The 19,780-nt window shown below is 46.3% G+C and overlaps 1 protein-coding gene across 1 annotated transcript in view; it reads right to left on the bottom strand.

The window, feature by feature from the left end:
* LOC8034476 (metabotropic glutamate receptor) overlaps positions 1 to 19,780 on the bottom strand; it is a 97,263-nt gene that overhangs the window by 61,404 nt on the left and 16,079 nt on the right. The window contains exon 2 of the mRNA XM_029979631.4: positions 6,013 to 7,353. Coding sequence (XP_029835491.1) covers positions 6,013 to 7,318 — 1,306 coding nt within the window. The 5' untranslated portion in view covers positions 7,319 to 7,353. The remainder of the gene's footprint in view (positions 1 to 6,012; positions 7,354 to 19,780) is intronic.

Below are 19,780 nucleotides of genomic sequence, written 5' to 3'. Positions count from 1 at the left end.
ACAATTTTTTTCCCTCACCCTGCTTTTATGTGATGTATTATTAGTTTCGGCAGCGAACACCGTCTTTTTTGTATGAAAGACGAGTGGTGTGGCAGTGGCTCTAGAGGACGCCATGAGGAAGTATGTTGTAATATCTTTTACGTCTCGCTGGGCAGCGAGCGCAGTCAAATTATTTTGGTAATTGAACAAACAAACAAACAAACAAACAAACAAACAAACAAACAAAAGAGGTTGTGAGAACGGAATTGTTTTAAATATATTTTGCGATTTGAACTTAATAAAATATTCTCCCGCATTGTTGATATTAGCAACTTAGCGCTCCAGCTAATTGTTGATTATTGAATCAACAAAACCGTTTAATCGTATCTTGCACAAAACCCCCAAGATATTTAAAAAAAACAATCAAACAAAAGCAACAACTTTTTGTTTTTTTAATTTGATGAAGCTTCGATTGAATTTTCTAATTCCACTTGAACATGGCGGGGTTTTTGTCGGCTTCTTATCATAATAAAGTCAGTGAATAACACAACACGCAGACTCTCAAGCGCACAAGGACCACCGTCGTTGCCCACGCTGAAGTTAACACTTCCCGTAAGGAACCACTAACGAACCTCGCTAATCTTTTTGTGCCAATTAGTCACTTCTTTTTTTTTTTTCCCTTTCGAGCTTATTAGCGCGCTTCGCTGAGTTTTGCACGGTTAATTAAGACAGAAACAACAGGAACTCGAAGCCAAGACTGATGAGCGGCGCCGTCGAATTCTCGAAAACGACGATAAGCCGTATCGATTCTATTTTCTGTCCCTCTTGCGCGTAATTTTTTCTGAGCTTGTTCACGGCTTTTATAGAATGACACATCGAATATAGCTAAAGTTCCAACTTTCTTATTAACAGAAAGTACAGATAAACCACGATGGGTAAGCCCCGAAGGGGTTTATTCGAAATCGGAGAAAACCGAATAATCCCCGAGGTGGGGCTGCCCTCGAACAGGTAAATCCCCGGTTTTTGGGGGAAAAAAATCTACAGCATTGTTTTTGTGACACTGAACAAAGCCCGTACTGTTCCCTTTTGCTTTGGGAACCACGTTCCTTGCCCCCGGCCCCCGTATTCTCCTGTTGTCGGCACCGGGGTGACGTTTTAACGTGAAACGTTCTTTGGCTAAGAGTTCGGCACAAAGCCTGGATAAAGGTGAAGCCTGGAGAAAAGCCGGGGCTAGACACTGATTGGTTTCGTGTGTGTGTGTGTGTGTGTTTGTGTGTGTGTGTGTGTGTGTGTGTGTGTGCGCGCGTGCGTGTGCGTGTGTGTCTGTTTGTTGGGCATCCGCTTTGCGTCCGGCACATAGCAACTTGACACCCTGTCAAACGTTTTAATTCGTTAGCATTAGTAGTACCTACACGACAGAGAAAAGTTGACGCCGTCGGTCAGCGGACAAAACAGTGGAAAGGGTAGCGCGCCGCGTAGAGAAGAGAGTAGTGAATGATAAAGGCGAGAGGGAGGCGACGTCACGGGGCAGAAGCCAATACGCGCACGGTAAACCGGTGAACAGCGAAAGTAGCGTCAGGCAGCGGATGCTGCTGCTAAGCGTGCAAGGCGGGCGAACAAGGCAGAGGAGCGGAAGCAGCACCTAGCTTCGCTGGGCAAGCTCATCGGCAGATGGAAACGTAACAAGCAAAACAAGTCCCTTCACCACCGGATTTTCCAACTCACCCAAGATAGTCAGGAATATTCGGACCAACTTGCAGCGCAGCATTGGAGTCAGCTTTGCAAAGAGATGAATGGCCCACTCTACACCGCTCAAGTCTGGCAACTATTTCGGTCGCTCAAGGGCCAATCCAAGCCCCAACACGCCCTCCAAAGATACCAAATCCAACGCGGCTGCACCACTGATGAGCTTCTCTGCGAACTCAGGGACATGTTCTATCCCAACTTCAACCCACCACCTTCGCGCCACCACTTGCCCACCCTGATGACAAGGACGGAATCAACTCCCCTTTCACATCAGCCGAGCTCCGGTTCGCTCTCCTGCAGCTTCGTCGCAACACCACTCCCGGCCTCGACAACGTTACTTATGCGATTCTTCGAAACCTGCCCGACAACCACAAGGAACACCTACTTCGCATCATCAACCAGGCCTGGGAAACGGGCGACATTCCCTCGTCGTGGAAAGAGGCCCTGGTTATTCTCTTGCCGAAGCGGGGTCGCCCGCCCACCACCCCTCGTAACCTCCGTCCGATCTCACTTAACGTCGTGTGTTGGGAAGGTAATGGAGAAGATGGCCCTGGAGCGCCTCTAATGGCACCTCGCTTCACATAACCACCCTCCGGATACCCTCCTCGGATTCCGCAAGTACGACAGCACTCAAGGCACCGCCCCCCGGCTTCACGAGGAGGTGTATGCTTACACCGGTACTGCTCAACTTCTCACCATTGCCGGGGTCGACGTGAAAAAGGCTTTTGACGGCGTCCTCCATCAACCGATCCTTGACAAGCTCATTCATACCCAGCCTGGTGTCCGTATGATACGGTACATCAGCGACTTCCTCACCGACCGGACCATCCGCATCATGGGACCGGATGGCAAACCGTCCGAAGCCTACCCAGTTCGTCGAGGCACTCCCCAGGGCTCTACCCTGTCCCCGTCGCTCTTCAACCTGGCTATGAAGGACCTGCCCCCCCCCCCCCCCCCTCTTCTGAACGAAATCCCCTTCCTACAACGTGCCTTTTATGCCGATGACGTCACGCTCTGGTGCGTCGCTTGAGCGTCAAGCATGTGAAATATATACGAGCACCGACCAACTACCTATAGGAACCGTGCGGATCTAATTCAAGCCCCGACCAGGGCGCCCCTAGCGGCAAACGGGTCCGTTGCATCGGGCATCTTCTGCCAGTCGCTGCGTTGGTTGTGCGTTGTAGTGGGTTAGCGCTGTAATTTCTGAGATGGCTATTCCGCACCAAGAAAGCCGCAACAATTGCTGCGTGGTCGGCAACATCGCGCACGGCACGAAGTACTACATCGCCCCTCGAAGCCGTACGAGGCGGAGTACTGCGCGACCTGGGTACGACTTGTGCGTCCATACAGGTTAGTGGTGTTTCTTACCTTCCAGTTCGCGCTTTGTTTAAGCTGCTGACGAATAATAAAATTAACTTTTTTTCTCTTCTAGCGACGATGGAACAGCGTCGCCACCGACGGCAAACTCTAAAGTATGCAGCAAATACTTCACCGGAATCGAGAAGCGGAATGCGGTCGCCCTCCTAAGCCTACCGTTGGATGCTTCCATCAGCCTACAGGAAGATAGTAAAGAGAATCGCGGAACGGCGCGAAAAAAAATCGCCCATTTATTGTCAAGCTGATTTAGAAATAAACGTACATAATTACCGCAGTCCATTCAACGCCAACAAAAAATTTTTGCGGGCGCGCTTAATTTTGCTAGAGGAGTACGGCGCTCCCTGACATCCACTTGTCCGTCGAAACGGACCTCCTTCACATCACACACGCGGCCAGATTCATGAAACAGTTTTCTCTTCGTCATATTGGCATCACGGAAGAAGCTTTCTGGATTCGCAACCGCCTTAAGCCCCGCCGTAATCACCCCAGGAACATTGTCCTCTGTGCTGCTAATCGCCACTGCTTCCCCCCGATGATTCTGCACCGGCTACCGAAGAAGCTTTCCGGATTCTTAGTCGCCCACTGTCCTCTGTGCTGTTCGTTGCTATTACTTCGCGATGATTCTGAGCCGGCGGCACCGGCTTCCGAAGGAACTTTCCGAACTCGTAACTGCCTTAAATTTCGTCGCAATCACGACGGGGACACTGTCCGCCGTGCTGTTCGTCACCATTACTGCCCGGTGCTCCTGCGGCGGCTACCGCCAGGTCGCGGCGAACAGTAGGCGACCGCCGCGACACGGCCGGCTTGCTCGCTTCCCATAGTCCGTTGCAACCTAAGAACGAAGGGCGAGGGTAAGACGGGCCCGGGAGGAGGAAGCAGGCGGAACGCTGGAGAAGAGAGGGGGAAACGTCCTTCTCTCTTTAGCGTTCTGTCTGCTTCCTCCTCCCCGGCCCGTCTTACCCTCGCCCTTCGTTCTTAGGTTACAACGGACTATAGTATCATGTTTATAGTACAATCCCGCTGAACAAATAAATATGCAACATGGCTCACTGTTACAAGAAAGTGAGGCCTTTGTTGATATTGAAACAATATTCAGTGATCCAGCTTGTTTATACAAAGTTCCTTTTGCAGGTGGTTGATGACGTTTAAACAATTTTGCTATCTACGGCATATTAGGCATTCCTAGAAGTAATGTTTGCTTGATGATCGTCTAATTGGGCTGTTATTAGAAAAAGCAACCATAAACATATAAACGTCTTGCGTGTTCCTCCATGTCACCGTAAATTTTCTGTGTGAAATGTTGGAGATGAAACTGACACCTGACCCTCATAGTAAAAAGTTATATCGCGTTGCAGCTTGTTCAGTCAGAAGATCAGAGATAGGGTTTGTTTAATTACAGCTGTTTATGGCTACGGTTCCGTGGATTTTTCATGTGCGCCAACAAAAACTCGCCCGCCCTCTCTTTGCCGTCATTCCGAGCGCTTGCGTGCTTAGTTTCTTTCCGCTCTCCCCAGGTGGCGGTCCCGTCGCGCGTGTCTAGTTTTCCCCGGCTCCTCGGGGCGGAGATAGTTCGTAACTTCGTTCAAAATTCTCTGTCCCGTTTGTGTCGTGTGCTTAACAGCTTCGCTGGTAATCCACCTTCACAGAGTGCAACGGCTCATGATTTTGTTTTTATAAAATAAAACAGCAGGTATTTTTACTGCAATGTGCACAACTAAGTGAGAAAGAATTGCGCGTAAAATTTGATGTGCAATGGACCGATCTCACCAGCCAGTTTGACTACGCCACCGCTGCCGCAATGCATCGGGGGAACTTTAGTCTTTGGGCACGTGTGAAAACCTCGCTGGAGGTCTGAGCGTGTAGAGCACGGGACGGAACAAGGCATCTCGTGCATTACCGTCTGTCTCCAGTGAACTAAAGTTATGGCGGCGTCACGCATGCGCCGAACGCTTAGTGAGATCGGTCTATTATGCATTAAAACTCAGACAGCTGTCCGAATGAAGTATCGTGCTGCCAATCTAAAAAAAAGAAAGATTTGTCAGTTGCAGGGAGATTAAAAAAAGAAAAAAAAAGAAGTACATCGTATAGAGAACTAAGGTCAAACACATACATAAAAAGTTGTGTCTGCGAATTCAGTTTTGTTTTAATTTAAGTAAGGCCCACAATGCTTGACCAACTTTTGGTATTTTCTTTTGTGATTATTCTCTCCTTTAATTCCTTTTTTTTTTTTTGCAGGGAAGGAACAAATCTTATTTTGAGAATTTCGGCTGGGAAACATCAAAAGCGAAAAAGAGCTGTACACGAAAACAGCACATAAATCCAGAATTTCAAAAATAATTTCTTCGAACCAAGTGTGATCTCAAGAATTGATTGTGTAGAATGGTTCATAATCTGTTGATATTCCCATATTCATATTCATATAAATAATTCATATTTCCATGACTTGTAGCTTGTAGCCGTTTATACTTTATGTTAGATATATGTTTTTATTGTTTCAATTTTTGAGTAAAAGAGGACTGTCAGCCGCTATAAGCTTTTATCTTGATTATGCTTTCATATGTTTTCACTTTTGTGTGTTGTTTTGACACTATTTTTAGCGGCTAATTGATAACGTTGCTGTATTGGTTGATGGAACTGCTTATCCGTTTCCTTTATGGTTATAATATATTTTTGTTTTTGAGCAAAGTACAAAACGGATGGCGCCTCGTCAGGTAAAATTTGTTCGCATTTGCCCAATCCCCGTGACTCAAAAATCGCGAATAAAAATTATTATTATTCTTACTCTCAATGCAAGGTGGCACACTGAGGGCAGCAGAACCCTAGACTACGTCTGAACACAATTAAACCAACTAGCTATTCTTTTTATGTCTCTACATACAGATAAATAGGAAAGACCGAGAATTGACGTACCTTCGAAAGTGACATTGAGGAGGTACTTCTTGTAGAGCAGCCCCCCATCAAGGTCCCTCATGGCGCTGCAATAAAGTTCCCCCCTAGGCTCGCATAGATGCTCCCAGACCTTGTGCAATGCGTGCGCCATCGCATACACGGCGTCCAACACGAACTGCACCTTGGTTTCCTGCAGGTAGCCCACGGACTCGTCCAAGCGGAGGTTTTTAGAGCACGTGGGCAGCGAGCTGTTGCGCACGTCACCGTCGTCACGCACACTGCACTGGAACACGTCCTCCCAGAACTCCTTGAACCAGGGGTTCCGACGGTTTGTTTCTACAGTCAGGTTTTTCATATACTCGTCAAAGTCCGGTATGAACCGGGACTCCAGCTCTATCGTGATGGCGCCCTCGGCGACCTCCTCCAGGCCCTCGACGAGCTTCTCTTGCTTGCCCCAGCCGTCGCTGGCCACCCACACGAAGTCCTCGCTGCGGTTGGCCCGCTTGGCCGCCGCGAGGACACCCCGGGAGTCCTCGGCCCGCGTGAAGAGGATCACGCCGCGGGCGTTGCTCTTCTGCATAAGGTTCTGGTAGATCTGGTCGAAGGTGTCCACGGTGGCTGAGTGAGGCACCTTCTCGTTGACGGCAATGCAGATGTTCCTCGCGCGCGCTTCCTTTTGGAAGGCCGTCATGCCGGAGTCACCGTACTGGCCCTCGGAGGTGACGAGGGACACGTAGGACCAGTTGAAGCGCTGCACCACGTCCACCATGGCGAGCGCCTGGAAGGTGTCCGGCGGCACCGTCCTGGCGAAGAAGTCGTAGCGGGTCTTGTCGCTGAGCGAGGTGCCCGTCGACGCCGGGCTGATCTGGGGGATGCGGAAGAGGCGCAGCAGGTTCGCCACCTGCAGGGACACCTCGCTGTACGAGCCGCCGACCACCCCGCTGATGGCCTTGCTGCTGAAGCGCAGCTTGGGCACCGCGCCATCCGAACACTCGAAGGCGTTCGCGTCCACTGTGTTGATCGAGGCCCTGATAAACTCGAGCGACTGGTTGAGGGCGTAGCTGTCGCTCGCGCAGGTGTCCAGTATGGTGGCGCCCAGTTTGATGCCGTTGAGCAGCGTCGGGTCCTGGTTAATGCGGTCGATGGCAAACAGCATCGCCTCCAGCCTCTGGATACCGCGGTCCTTGTTGATCTTGCCACAGCGGGTGCGCTCGCCCTTCTCGTGGATGGGGAACAGGCCTCCCAACACGATGTCGCCCGGCACGTGCGCCTTCATGGCCAGGCCCCCGAGCCACAGCAACGACGACACCAGCACCGGGCTCAGCATGTCGCCCAAGGCCCGCCGAGCCCGCCGCCAGCAACCTGCGTCATTGTGGGAATAAAGGCCGCGTCACGAGGGCCACACACCTACCTTAGCTCTACAACTAATCTCTCTTTCAGTTCTTTCCCGGTTTTTATTTCATATTATGGCCTGCTCGAAATTGCGCAAGCGGTGGATGGATTTGCTTCCCGTCATCGCTATGGCTAATTTCTTTTTATAGTTAGCACACCACCCTTGGAATGAATAGAGAGCCAGTTAGCATTATGATATTATTCACTACTGATTGAATGAGTTTCGTATTCTTATTCGTATGCGCCGAGAAACCGAGAGAGAGAGAGAGGAGAAGACAAGAGCCCGTGGGGACTGCATACAACGCCGATCTCTGATTGGAACGATTAGTGGGTAGACCTAAAACTAGCTGCCTTTGTCTCCACTGCACTCGTCGAACGCGTTAGAACGCGGAATGCCGGCATTCGGCCGTTTAGCTTTCGCATTCGCACGCGTTCGACGAGAGCAGTGGAGACTAAGGCTGCCTCTGCCTCCACTACTCTCGTCAAACGCGTTAGAACGCAGAACGCTGGCGTCTGGCGTTTAGCCCTCGCATTCAAACGCGTTCGACGAGTGACGTGGAGTCAAAGGTCTCTGTCTAGCTTTACGTCTACCCACTAATCGTTCCAACCAGAGCTCGGCGTTCTGACGTTCCCGCGAGCTCATGCCCCGCCCCCCCCCCCCCCCTATCCTTCCCTCTCTCTCTCTCTCTCGTTCTCTCTGTCTTTTTCCGTTTCTGGGCGCATACCTTTATTTAGGATGCCTATTAACTACTTCAATAATATTTGTTTTTAAATCGTATTATATCTTTTAGTTTCGTGCTTGTGTCTGTTTAAAAAAAATTGACCCGAAATAGACCGATCTCACTAAAGGCCGGTTCTCACATGCAGCGAAGCGCTGATGTAGCGCTCCTCACGTGCCGTCAGCTACTTATCGTCTGCCATGAGCAACAGTTTTGACGGTGCGATACAAAGCTGGTGAACGCTCCCATCAGCACGCGCTTAGCGCGAGGTCATCGCTATGCTTGTAGCGCTCCGCTGCATGTGGGAACAGGCCTTAAAGGGCAACTCCACCGATTTTTTCATTGTCTCCGATTTGCTTGAAATTTTGCTAAACTAACCAACAAACATCGCGAAAATAGTATCCCAAATATTAGGTCAAAATATTGTTTTTTCGCGAAGTTATTGAATTTACAGTTTTGGTCCTCACCGTGTGTTTCAAGCTCGAAGTCTCTACTGGCAACAATGAAAAAGTGACGTCAGTGGAAGGCAGGGGTTCACTCTTTGGGCTGTAGATTTTGTTTTAAACTGATTCGAAGCAGTTTCATAGTGTCAAATGAATGCTTGGGAAGCTCGCTGCAGTACCCGCGCTCCAGCACGGAACAAATGATTGGCATATTCTATTTCTTGGCTGCTTGCTCGACTGGCAAGCCTGCCTGCCACTGACGTCACGGCCCTGAAAAGCGCGCGTATATTTGAATGTTGGTTTTTGCATCATTTTCATTTGCCGATTTCGCAATAACTATTATGAATTTCGCGATTCTAAATAGCATACCGGAGAGAGTAAAGGCCGGGGAGTCAAAAAATATAGTTAGTTGAGGTAGCTCAAAAAATCGGTGGAGTACCCCTTTAAGCGTTCGGCGCATGTATGGCGCCGCCATAACTTTAGTACACAACAGGCAGGCGGCAGTGCCCGAGGCGGCTCGTGCCGTCTTTTGCTCTTCACGCGCAGAGTTTCAGCGGGGTTCGGGCACGTGCAGAAAGACTAAAGTTCCCTTCGATGCATTGCGCCAGTGGTGCCTCGGTGTAACTGGCTGGTGAGATCGGTCTATATATGCAAGGAATACAATAACCTGCACTATACTATCGAGTGTAAGAGCGCAGGCGACAGCTGGAGTCAAAGGACTCAATCAAACAGTTCCAAAAGGCACCGCCACTGGGTTTGTTGCTTTTTCGTATAGTTTCGCCGGCGAGACCAATCCAATGGAGAGAATGATTTGTGACTTCGCACTTTTAGTCTTTACGTGTTATTTTTTTCACTACGCTCTAACTTAAGCCGAAACAAAAGATTGTTTTCTTTTATATATAAACGAATATAAAACTAACTCTTTTTATTATTAAACCAATACAAAACAGAAAACATGCATTCGTAACCACATACATAAAAAAGAAGAACACAAAACATTTGTGGCGAAATTAATCAGTCGATTTGGAGCATCTCCAAATCGCTCCCCTCTTGTGCTTTAGCGCAGTAATGTATAGTTCGCACCTTGCACGCGCATGGATCTAAACAGGAATGCTCAGAGAACGCTTCAAGTATAGAAGAAACTTTTATCACAACAGAGAAGTTCGTCGAGCAAAAAATTTGTTCCTTATTGCAATCCTTTTCTGCTCTCCTTCCTCGCGGCCGATATTTCTCCACTTAACTTTTTACCCCAATTTTAAGTAACAAAAAGTGATTGCATCAGTTACACCAGGTTACCTTGCAGAATGCACTCCAGCAAAGGAGCGAACGAGGCAGCCAGGTTAAAAGTAAAACGGCTCTTACTATTTGCGGCTTCTTTCATACAAAAGAGATGCGAAGTAACTCGCGCACAAAAGAATACGAATGTTGCTTTCACACGTGAATCCAGACACCCAGGGTGTCTTTTTTTAAAAATCTCGCTGCATACAGAAGAGTTGCACCAGTTGTAGCAGCTGTCAAACGATTTCGAACTCAACGGATCCCTAGAAAACCCAGTAACAGTCGAAAAGAGATAGAAAACAAAAGAAGCCGTAGTATTGGAAACACAACGCGAAACCGTAACAGGAATCAGTGCTCCTGCGTTTTTTTGTGTTTATTTTCTCGCTGCTTGTCTTTGCTGCGTGGCGTCGTTTCCACCACTGGTGTCGCGCAGAGCTGTGACCCATCCCGTGTTCTGGAAAGGGCTGCTATGGGCTGCCGGTTGACTTGCTAATGCCGCCCGGTGTCGACGAGTGACTCTCGGAGCTGCGTGCACCGGGGTTCGGACGAGCCGTCCTCGTATATGCGCATCTCCTAAGAGCCCGGTCCCGTGTGTTAGCCCACGTCTCGACGGGAACAAGGAACGACGGTCGACGCTATGGAAATGCGTGGCGCGCTGCATTCGACGTCCTTATCTGCGAAGTTGGCTCCGACTTGATGCGGTGGTGCGTTCGGCAGCCTTTCTACGAGTCAGAAGGCTCTTCATCGTCAGCGTCCCATAAAAAGAAAGAAAGGTTCTGGATGTATTATAGTCACTAATAGAATGAGAACGACAGGACATCTCTTTTAGATGCCCGGCTTCCAGCAGGTGCTCGTGACCTTGTGTCGTGCTTTGGCTGCAAGTGCACAATCGGGGTTGACGAAACGGTGAAGGGTTGTGGAATGTATCAAAAGCTCGTGCTGGAGGCGGTAGGAAGTATTAGTATATCTTTTTCAAAGACCCGCAACCGCTATACGGGAGCGCGCTTCACAGCACGCATCGAAGTGCCTGCGCGAGCTCCCGCTACAAATAGCGTGGACTGAAAACACGATGCACTAAAGCTCTCTAATGACTATAGCTTTAGTCGGCGACGCGTGCGAATGAATTTACTTTTGAGATATCTTTTGCGGTGCTAAGACGATTCCTGGCCATGTAAAAAATCCGCGCAGTATGAGCATTAAGATCGCTTGCTACTTACGGCGTGTAATAGAGAGTGTTAGTACTATATAAAGATCGTTTTTTACTTTCGGCTCCGCTCTGAGGCTGTCAAACTGCGCATGCATGGCCCGCTACGCCGGAATATGGAGAGCGGAGTTTCAGAAATGCGTTTTAGTAGACCGTTTTTCTTCAGCGTTAGAGCATTTCGAGCAACCTTACTTGATCAAAGTCGGTTGACAAGCTCATTAGAAAGCCCGGCGCCTTTGCTTGGCGCGCGCGCTCGGTGACGCTCGCTACACTATATCAGCCCGCCCTATGGGCAGAAGCGGAAGAACCGGTGAAACGTTTGATGCACATTACCTGCGGTGGGAATGAATTGTTAATGCGAAACCATTAACTGTCCCATGGAGCGAATCGGCGTTATCAGCTTTGGAAGCCGCGCCAAACGGTCCCTAAATTCCCCTGTCCCATGTATACCGAAGCCTGTAGTCTGTAGCAGCCGCCCCATTGGCTGGCACGCGGCGTTATTTTTTGTGGTTCTTATGGTGAACAAAATTTGAGTAAAAGTCGGCGCACGGGCTTGTTACCTTCCGTCGTGCTTTTGGGGCGCATGTGCCGAAGTGTTATCAAAGGCAGCAAACTCGCGCTGAAAGAGGAGCAAATACTGTATTCTTAACATATCACCGAGTATAGCACGGCCTTGTTACCTTCCGTCGTGCTTTGGGGGCGCATGTGCCGAAGTGTTATCAAAGGCAGCAAACTCGCGCTGAAAGAGGAGCAAATACTGTATTCTTAACATATCACCGAGTATAGCACGGCCTTGTTACCTTCCGTCGTGCTTTTGGGGCGCATGTGCCGAAGTGTTATCAAAGGGAGCAAACCCGCGCTGAAAGAGGAGCAAAGACTGTATTCTTAACATATCACCGAGTATAGTTCATTTGGCTTCAACATTCGGCCTTTCATTCACCGCATCTTAAAAACGAGCGAATAAGTCTGCCTTATTTTTTTTACCGTCGTCGGCTACGTCGTCAGCCCCTGCGTTATAAAGGAGGCACGCTCAGCTCGGAAACACACAGCAGCAATGGCAGCACCGCTGCACTGAGACCTAAACAACACCTCTCGCTGTTTCAGCTTGGTTATTCCTCACGTTACATATAAGTCGTTTTTTCAGCTATTGCAATCTACTGCTGCTGCTTTTGTTACTACTACTACTACTGCTGTTGCTATTGTTTTTTGTTTCTTTTCTGTGCTGGATGTGTTTTTTATGATTTTAAATAAAAAAATGCCCCATGATACAAATGATGAAGGTATCTGTCTGGCATGTAGCAAAGAACTGTTCAAAAGTGAATTACAGAGCGAATGCACCGAAGTGTAAATACTCAGATCACGTAGGAACTTGCGCAGGAATTTTGGAAGCGTCGCCTAAAAATGAATGATACTACTCGGAATGCATGGCGGTGCCAGGCTTACAGATCTGCGAGGTCTCGCTACGGCAGAAGCAGTAAGCAGGCTAAAGAACAACGTGACGCTTCCGGCACTCAGAGTGGCTCGCAAAATAGTGAAGAGAATATGGCTGTTCTCCTGGCTCGCATGAATGCTGAACTTGACACTCTATTAGATTTTAAGGAAACGGTAGACGGAATATAAAAATCGCTCCAGCACATGTCCGACAACTATGATGAAGTACTCAAGCGTGTCGGTGAGCAAAATGAAGAGATAAAAAAACTTAAAAAAAGAGTCACACATTTGAAAAAGACTGATGCGAATATGGAAATGAAAAGGCTGCAGCAAAAGGTGCATGACCTTGAATGGAGAACTCGCAGGAATAACCTCGAGTTACACGGGATTTCAATGAGCAAGAACGAAGACCTTATGCTTATAATAATAAATGAATTAACGAGGCAATTACATCTGCCTGATTTGACATCGGATTAAATCACCGCAGCACAGAGGCTTTCATCTTACGCAGACAAAATTCCAGGAATCATGGTGCGCTTTGCCAGCCAAGTGACTCGAGATACGTGGCTATATCATGACTGAGGGATGCCAGAACTAAAACCCATGTCTTGGAAAAACTGACGCAAAAAGATAGCAATGAAAAAAACAAAAAAACAAACAAACAAACAAAGAAATCCCCGTATGTTTGGTACAAACCCGGTCAGGTTCTTGTTGGAGAGAAGGACGATATCCAGGCGCATCTAATAAAAACTAAGGATGACAAGTAGAACCTTGAGTAATTCTGTTTTGGCCATTGCAATCTCTTCTACATTTGTTTTACCCGCAATGGCTTACAAGTCTTACTTATTGCCAAATGAGGTTGCACAACTTTTTTAAAGAAAACTAGAAGAGCCTTTGTCTTTATTTCATTTATATATCAAATCTGTTTGAAATAAGTTTGATGAGCTTAGCATCTTCTTAGGCTTACATTTTATTTGGACCTTATATTGCTAACCAAAACCTGCTAGATAATTCTGCAGCATTTTGTTTAAATCTAAACGACAAACTAGGAGGAGGAGTATGCTTTCATGTCAAAATATGTCTTGTTTATTATATCACTAGAATATTTACGTCAAAAACAAGTGACCAAGAGATCCCAACTATACAACACAATAAATTTGTATTTTTGATTGTTTATCGACTGCCAAGTGAGAATGTATTTAAATTTCTTGAATTCTTTGCAGATTTCTTAAAATATTTATTGGCGAAAATAAACTGATTTTTTTTTTATCTTGGTGGCGACTTTAGTATAGATATGTTTACCTCCTCTAAACATCTGCTTGATTTCGTATCGTTGTACCAATCATATATCTTTTTTAACGTTATTTTACAGCTACGCGTACCACATCTATGCACGAACCTTTGTTGGATCTATTTTTAACGAATGTTCCAACAACAAAGATTGTCGCGGGCGTGGTTGGGGTAACCATTAACGACCACCTATCAAACTTCATGTTTACCGATGTTGATTTGAACCATAAAAATTCCAGTGCTGCTTAAATTCGTTTCAGGAACATTAAGAATAAAAATCTGAAACTTTCTGAATAACACATCGATTCTGAGAACTGAAGTGCGGTGCTGTCCAGCGTATCCGCCGACGAAGCCTTTGATTATTTTCTTGTTAATTTTATCACAATATACGAACGTTGCTTTCCTTACCAAACGTGAAATATTTCGCGCAAGTCACGTAAGCCTTTAGTTATGTCGGAAATAAGAAAACTGTTAAATAAGGAAAATACCCTTTATAATCGATTTGTGCATAGCAATAACGTTACCACACAGGAAAAAAAAATCAGTGTACTAGGGCCTTGAGACAGGAAAACATTCATACTTTAATAATTTATTTCTAGTTCAAGAAAGGTCGGATGCTGTATGGAAAAAACAATTAACTGTCTACTCAAACATGAGTGGCATGAAAAGATAATTACAAAAATAAGAATTCCAGGGGCTGATGTAGCTGGCGAAGCTTTAGCTAAATTTTTTAATGGCATTTTTTTTAAAAATCTGTACAAAGTGTGTGCCCAATGAATGTTTCCAAATATGTGCTCAACGTTTCAGACTGCCTATTTTTATTCCTAACCGATGAAGACGAAGTATGCTCGGTCTTTAAAAACCTAAAAAAAAAACACAAGAGCATCGACCTAAACGAATTTTAAGTTAAACTCGTTAAACATGTTTTACGGGCGATTGCTCCATATCTAACGCATATTTTTAATTTACACTTAAGCATGGAACTTAAAAATAAATACAGGTTGCAAAAGTGACGGTAATATATAAAGCGTGCATTAAAAATGACTTGGGAAATTATGGACCTATTTCCGCTCTTCCCATATTTTCCAAAGGCTTAAAAGAAATCATACGTCATAGGCTATATACATCCTGTGAGAGATTTTCAATTATTACGCCCTGTCGATAAAAATTTGTGAAAGGTCGGTCGACTGAACTATCGTTATTGAAAAAAAAAAAGGAATTACTTTTAGGTAATATCGAAACAAAACTTATGATACTTGTAATATTAATCGATCTCACAAAGGCCTTCGACCGCATAAATCATTATCCATTGGTACTTACAAAGTTGTACCTTTATGGTGTTCGTGGCATTTCTTTACAGTTGATCAAGAGTTATGTTCAAGACCGATATCAGTGTGGTGAAATAAATAAGTAACGATCTAATCTTCAGCCGTATCCTCTGGAGTGCCACGCAGGGTAGTATTTTGGGGCCGCTTCTTTTCAACTTGTATATTAATGACCTGGTAAGCATTGACCATAGTGTGAACTACATTATCTATGCAGATGATACGAGTCTATTAAAAGTTTTTCAAGAGTTAATGCGGATCACACAATTAGTAGGGCTGATCATTTCCTTAATAAACTAAATGCTTGGACACTGTCAAATTCACTGCAAGTGAATATAGGCAAAATTAAGGCCGTCTTTTTTCGGTCTTGAAATACAAGTTGTAGTTATACGTCGGTCCTTTCTCTTGGTACAGGCACTATTGATATAGTTGAGGGTGTGAAAGTGCTAGGGGTAATTTTTAATCAAGACATGGTTTGGAACGAAATGGTGCAATATACGTGTAATAAACTCCCGAAGGCTCTGCGTACGATATACATATATCGTCACTGGATTCCCAGCTCCGTTATAATACTAGTTTAGAAGTCTATTTTTTACGCTCGTTATAACTATTATTTCTTAGTATGGGGAAACCCCATTTTTACAGATATCGATCAAATACATATTCCCCAAAAAAGAGTGATTCGCATAATACACCACACTAGTTATGATAGTCAAACGAAACCATTGTTTGAAAAATCCGACATTGTGCAAGTTACCAATTACTAAATTTACAAACTTGCCCTTTCATACAAAAGGTGGTTATCCCACAAGCATTTATTCCTTCCAATCGCTCACATTGAATTCAGGGAAAGGACATACAACGCTCGGTGTACGAATATACGGACATTAACCCATTCCAGGACTAATTATGGCAATCAAATGATGAGATTTACAATACCGCGTTTTCTGAATTGGCGCAGTGAATTTAACATGAACATTTTGGGTTGGACTCGGAAAGAAGTTCGTTCTGTTTCTGCTACAGGTTTTTCTAATCACGTCTCTGCATGGTAGGAGCATGAAGTGATTGTACGATTTAACTTATTTTCTCTTTTCAATCTTGGATACTAATACTTTGTTGGTTGATAATTATCCTAGTGATGTTATATGTATTGTGCGTGTATCTGTGTGTGTCCTCTGCTGTTGTAAAAAGGAGGAGGGGGCTTGTCAAGCAACACTGAGGTGCTTTTTTTTCTGCTTCCCCTCTCCAAGTGGAGAGAAATAAATAACTTGAACTTGACCTGGTTCGTGCCGAACAAGCTTCCTTTTGTCTCGGGACTGCAATCTCTAGAAACAGGATTTGTTTTAGCACGCGAAAGTTTCCAAGCTTTAGCATTAGGGTATACGAGCTTGAACAACGTAAGGGAGACAGGAATTCAGCCTGCAGTTTCACAGAGGGAAGCGGCGGATCCTTCTCAAGGTGTTCGTACAGTCGACGGACTGCCGCCATAGCCTGGGAGCGGTCCAGCGGCGCAGTTAAGATTAGAGCCCATTCCCCGAAGGTGTGCGAAGGACCCGCTTAATCAGGGAGTCCTATTAGAATGCGCGCTGCACCGATGGTCAGTTGCCCGACTGACTCTAGGCACCTTAGGCCCAAACGAGCGCGGGTAAGACAGATGGCGTCTTGGCCGACGAGAGGCTGGCAATCCCACCAGGAAATGAGCCGGGACTCCCTGCCCAGGAATCTCGCGGGTCCCTCCGAAATGAAGCCGGGGAGGCGGCCCACTTGAGTTCATTTGCCCGTGACCTCCGATTGTCTGCGCCCCTGCAGGGGAAGTGGCTCTCGTGGATGCGGCCGTTCGGAACGCAATAAAAGCCGGAAACCTGGAGGCTTCTTTCGAGCACCCTAGAGCTCATCAGTTCTCTCGCAGTTCCTGAGGGTTGAGGGGTTGGGGGAGGTGCTGTTCCCCGTTTGGGTGCGCGAGTTCAAAACGTGATAGCTTGTAACGATGTCGAACCCGGGAGACTGATGAAGGCCGTGGACTACTTTCATCGCTTCCCAAGATCAAGAGCTTTGCAGCCTTTGTTATGAGGAAGCCTAAGCACACGTGCGAAAAAGAAAAAATCAACGAAAAATCGCACGGAATTTAGAACACGCGGAAACTGTCTGCATGCCGCCTTCGAGAAACCAGGGCCGGCTTGCTAGAACTAGTTGAAATCAGCGTCTTAACTGAGACTGTAGGGGAAAAAAATGGAGCGGTCCTGCGTTAATCCATAGTACAATAGCAGCAATAGCTGCGACACGTCATGGCAAAGTCGTTGAGCATCGGCATCGCGTTGACGCACTGTGGGGTACGTGAAAAAATGCGTTTGGAACATGAAGGAACATCTGACCATTTTGTTTCGAACGATTTTCTTTTTGGTTCCGGATCGCATGAAAGCGAGTCTCCCGGCGCGTGCTCTTGTCATTGACGGTCCTATACGACGGCGTTTTGTTATCTGCCATTTTTATTTTCCAGAGAGAGCGGGTTGTTGACGCTGTGGCGCTGAGTGGTAACGCCTCTACTTCGCACGCAGCGGGCCCAGGTTCGACATCCGCGGCCGGCGGGCGATAACTTTCGATGATCTGGCAGCATCGACGACGGACACCCTAAAACGCCAACTTCAACAACGACTACAACCACTAGTTCTGCAACATAAACAAATACGACATCAACAGCGGACGCCCTTTCCAGTGGGGGTAAAAGCACATAAAAGCCAAATAACAGCTATCACTGTAGAAAAAAAGCACTGCCGAAGCTAGCGCGCGAGTGGAATAGCATGCGAAGTCGAGTATCAAGCGCTCGCCCTCTCCAGGATTGCAGGCTTTCTTTCTCAGAGTCTAAGTTATGGCGGCATTATACGAGGACGCTTATTCTAGCAAGACTTCCCTCGGTATCATAAAGTTATTGTAATATTTGCTAGAGGTTCAACAGGTGCTAGTGTCTGTGCGACTTCCGGGAGGCAAATGGAAGCAGACAGCAACCAGTCTATTTTTGCGGTTCTCCTGTGCATTTATATGGAAAAACGCGCGTACATTTTCTCTCTTCGACGGAAAATGACATATATAACGTTCGTTATTGGGGTCGTACCGAATAGTGTGTCCCTTCATTAACATTGTAAAAGTGTAATTGCTTTAGTTACAGCATTTTTTTTTACCACTAAACAATGTTAAATTTACCTATATTTCAGGCCCCAACCTCTGTTCCATGGCAGGTATGTAAATACGAGCGGCGATTCTAAGCATAATGATAATCGAAAGGAATTTAGAGTTTCTTCAAGGTTCGCCAGCATTCCGGTGCCTGTACATTGCTAATATTTCCGTCCGGTCACTATATGAAAATGACTCCGTCGTGTATGTTTACGAGCGGTTATAAAACATTCGAAACGCGAAGAGTAAAGTACGTGGGCTATGAAAAGAGTGTATTTTTATTATTTCTTATGTCGGGTAGCTTTTATCGGGCACTTGTTCTCTGGCTTCTCCCTATTTTCAAAGATTTCGAGCGCGCGGGTGATGTTCTGGACGCAGAACAAGCATCTTCGCACATATTCATGAGCAGAAACAATGAAGAAGTAGTTTTGTTTATTCCAAATTGGACTATATTACGTGGCTTTCAAATAATTTTGATCGTCTGCATGCACAACGAGTTACTTATCCAGTGTTACTGCGTAGAATTCTTGCTGTCTCTCTTGGTTTTCCAAATGTCCTTCGTTCGTTTGGCACGTATGTCCCCCATGCTGGAAAGCGCTGACGCCGTGTTCGCGCTGGCAGAGTCCGACAATACACATCAAAATATCTACGAAGCGGTTTTAGCACTGTTTTTCATGCCACGACTTTAAATTAAAACGCCGTAACTGACCCATCATTCCGTCTGCGTGATTGAGAAATGTTCCAATCTACCCGGTATGTACGAATTATTCGTGATATTTGCTCTTACAATCGAGGGCAGGGAGAAAATGCACTCGCTTTTCCCCATAGAAATGCATCACCGGAAGTCATTTTCCGACTGGTTGGCTGTCTGCCTCAGTTTGCAGCAGCACACTAGCACCAGTTGAACCTCCAGCGTACATTATAATAACTCTATGGTGGGTACAGACCTTTCCGGAAATATGTGGGGCTCCCACCGTCTGCTTGAGACATTGTGACGTTCCAATAAGGGCCCTTTTCCAGGAGTCGAAGATGAAGTTGACATTGGTTTAATATTTTGTGGTCTCGAAACGCAGAGAAGGCAGAAGGAAGGCTAAGCAGAGTATTTGATGGCCTCCTTTTGTGCTTGCTTTATTTTTTGTAGGCTCTCAGCTCCTAATAGAAAGTTTTAGTAGGTCGTGTTTTTAGGCCACGCTACTTGTAGCGGAAGCTCGCGCTGCCACTTTTGATGCATGCTCTGAAACTCGCGCCCCATAACGGTAGCGGGCCTTTGAAAACGATCTACTAAAACTCCCTAATAATAAGAGAGAAGGAATCGGGCCGCTTCTAAGATATACAAAGCGCACGAGTCGGGACTAGCGTACACCGAAACAGCACCAGAATTTCCCTCTCCGCGAGGTCTCCTGGGATTTTCTAGGAAGGTCTATTGACTGAACTAAGGTAGAAGACACGGCTTGCATTTAAAAATGTATTTACATATACACTTCCGCGCAATAAACACCAGTGCGTGGTTCGTTTCTTTTTTTTTTTTTTGTGCGAAAA

Source organism: Ixodes scapularis, unplaced genomic scaffold, assembly GCF_016920785.2.
Source record: "Ixodes scapularis isolate PalLabHiFi unplaced genomic scaffold, ASM1692078v2 PGA_scaffold2__306_contigs__length_199485367, whole genome shotgun sequence".
Taxonomy (NCBI): domain Eukaryota; kingdom Metazoa; phylum Arthropoda; class Arachnida; order Ixodida; family Ixodidae; genus Ixodes; species Ixodes scapularis.
The sequence above is the reverse complement of the archived record's forward strand: the minus strand, read 5'-3'. Positions and strand labels throughout refer to the sequence as shown.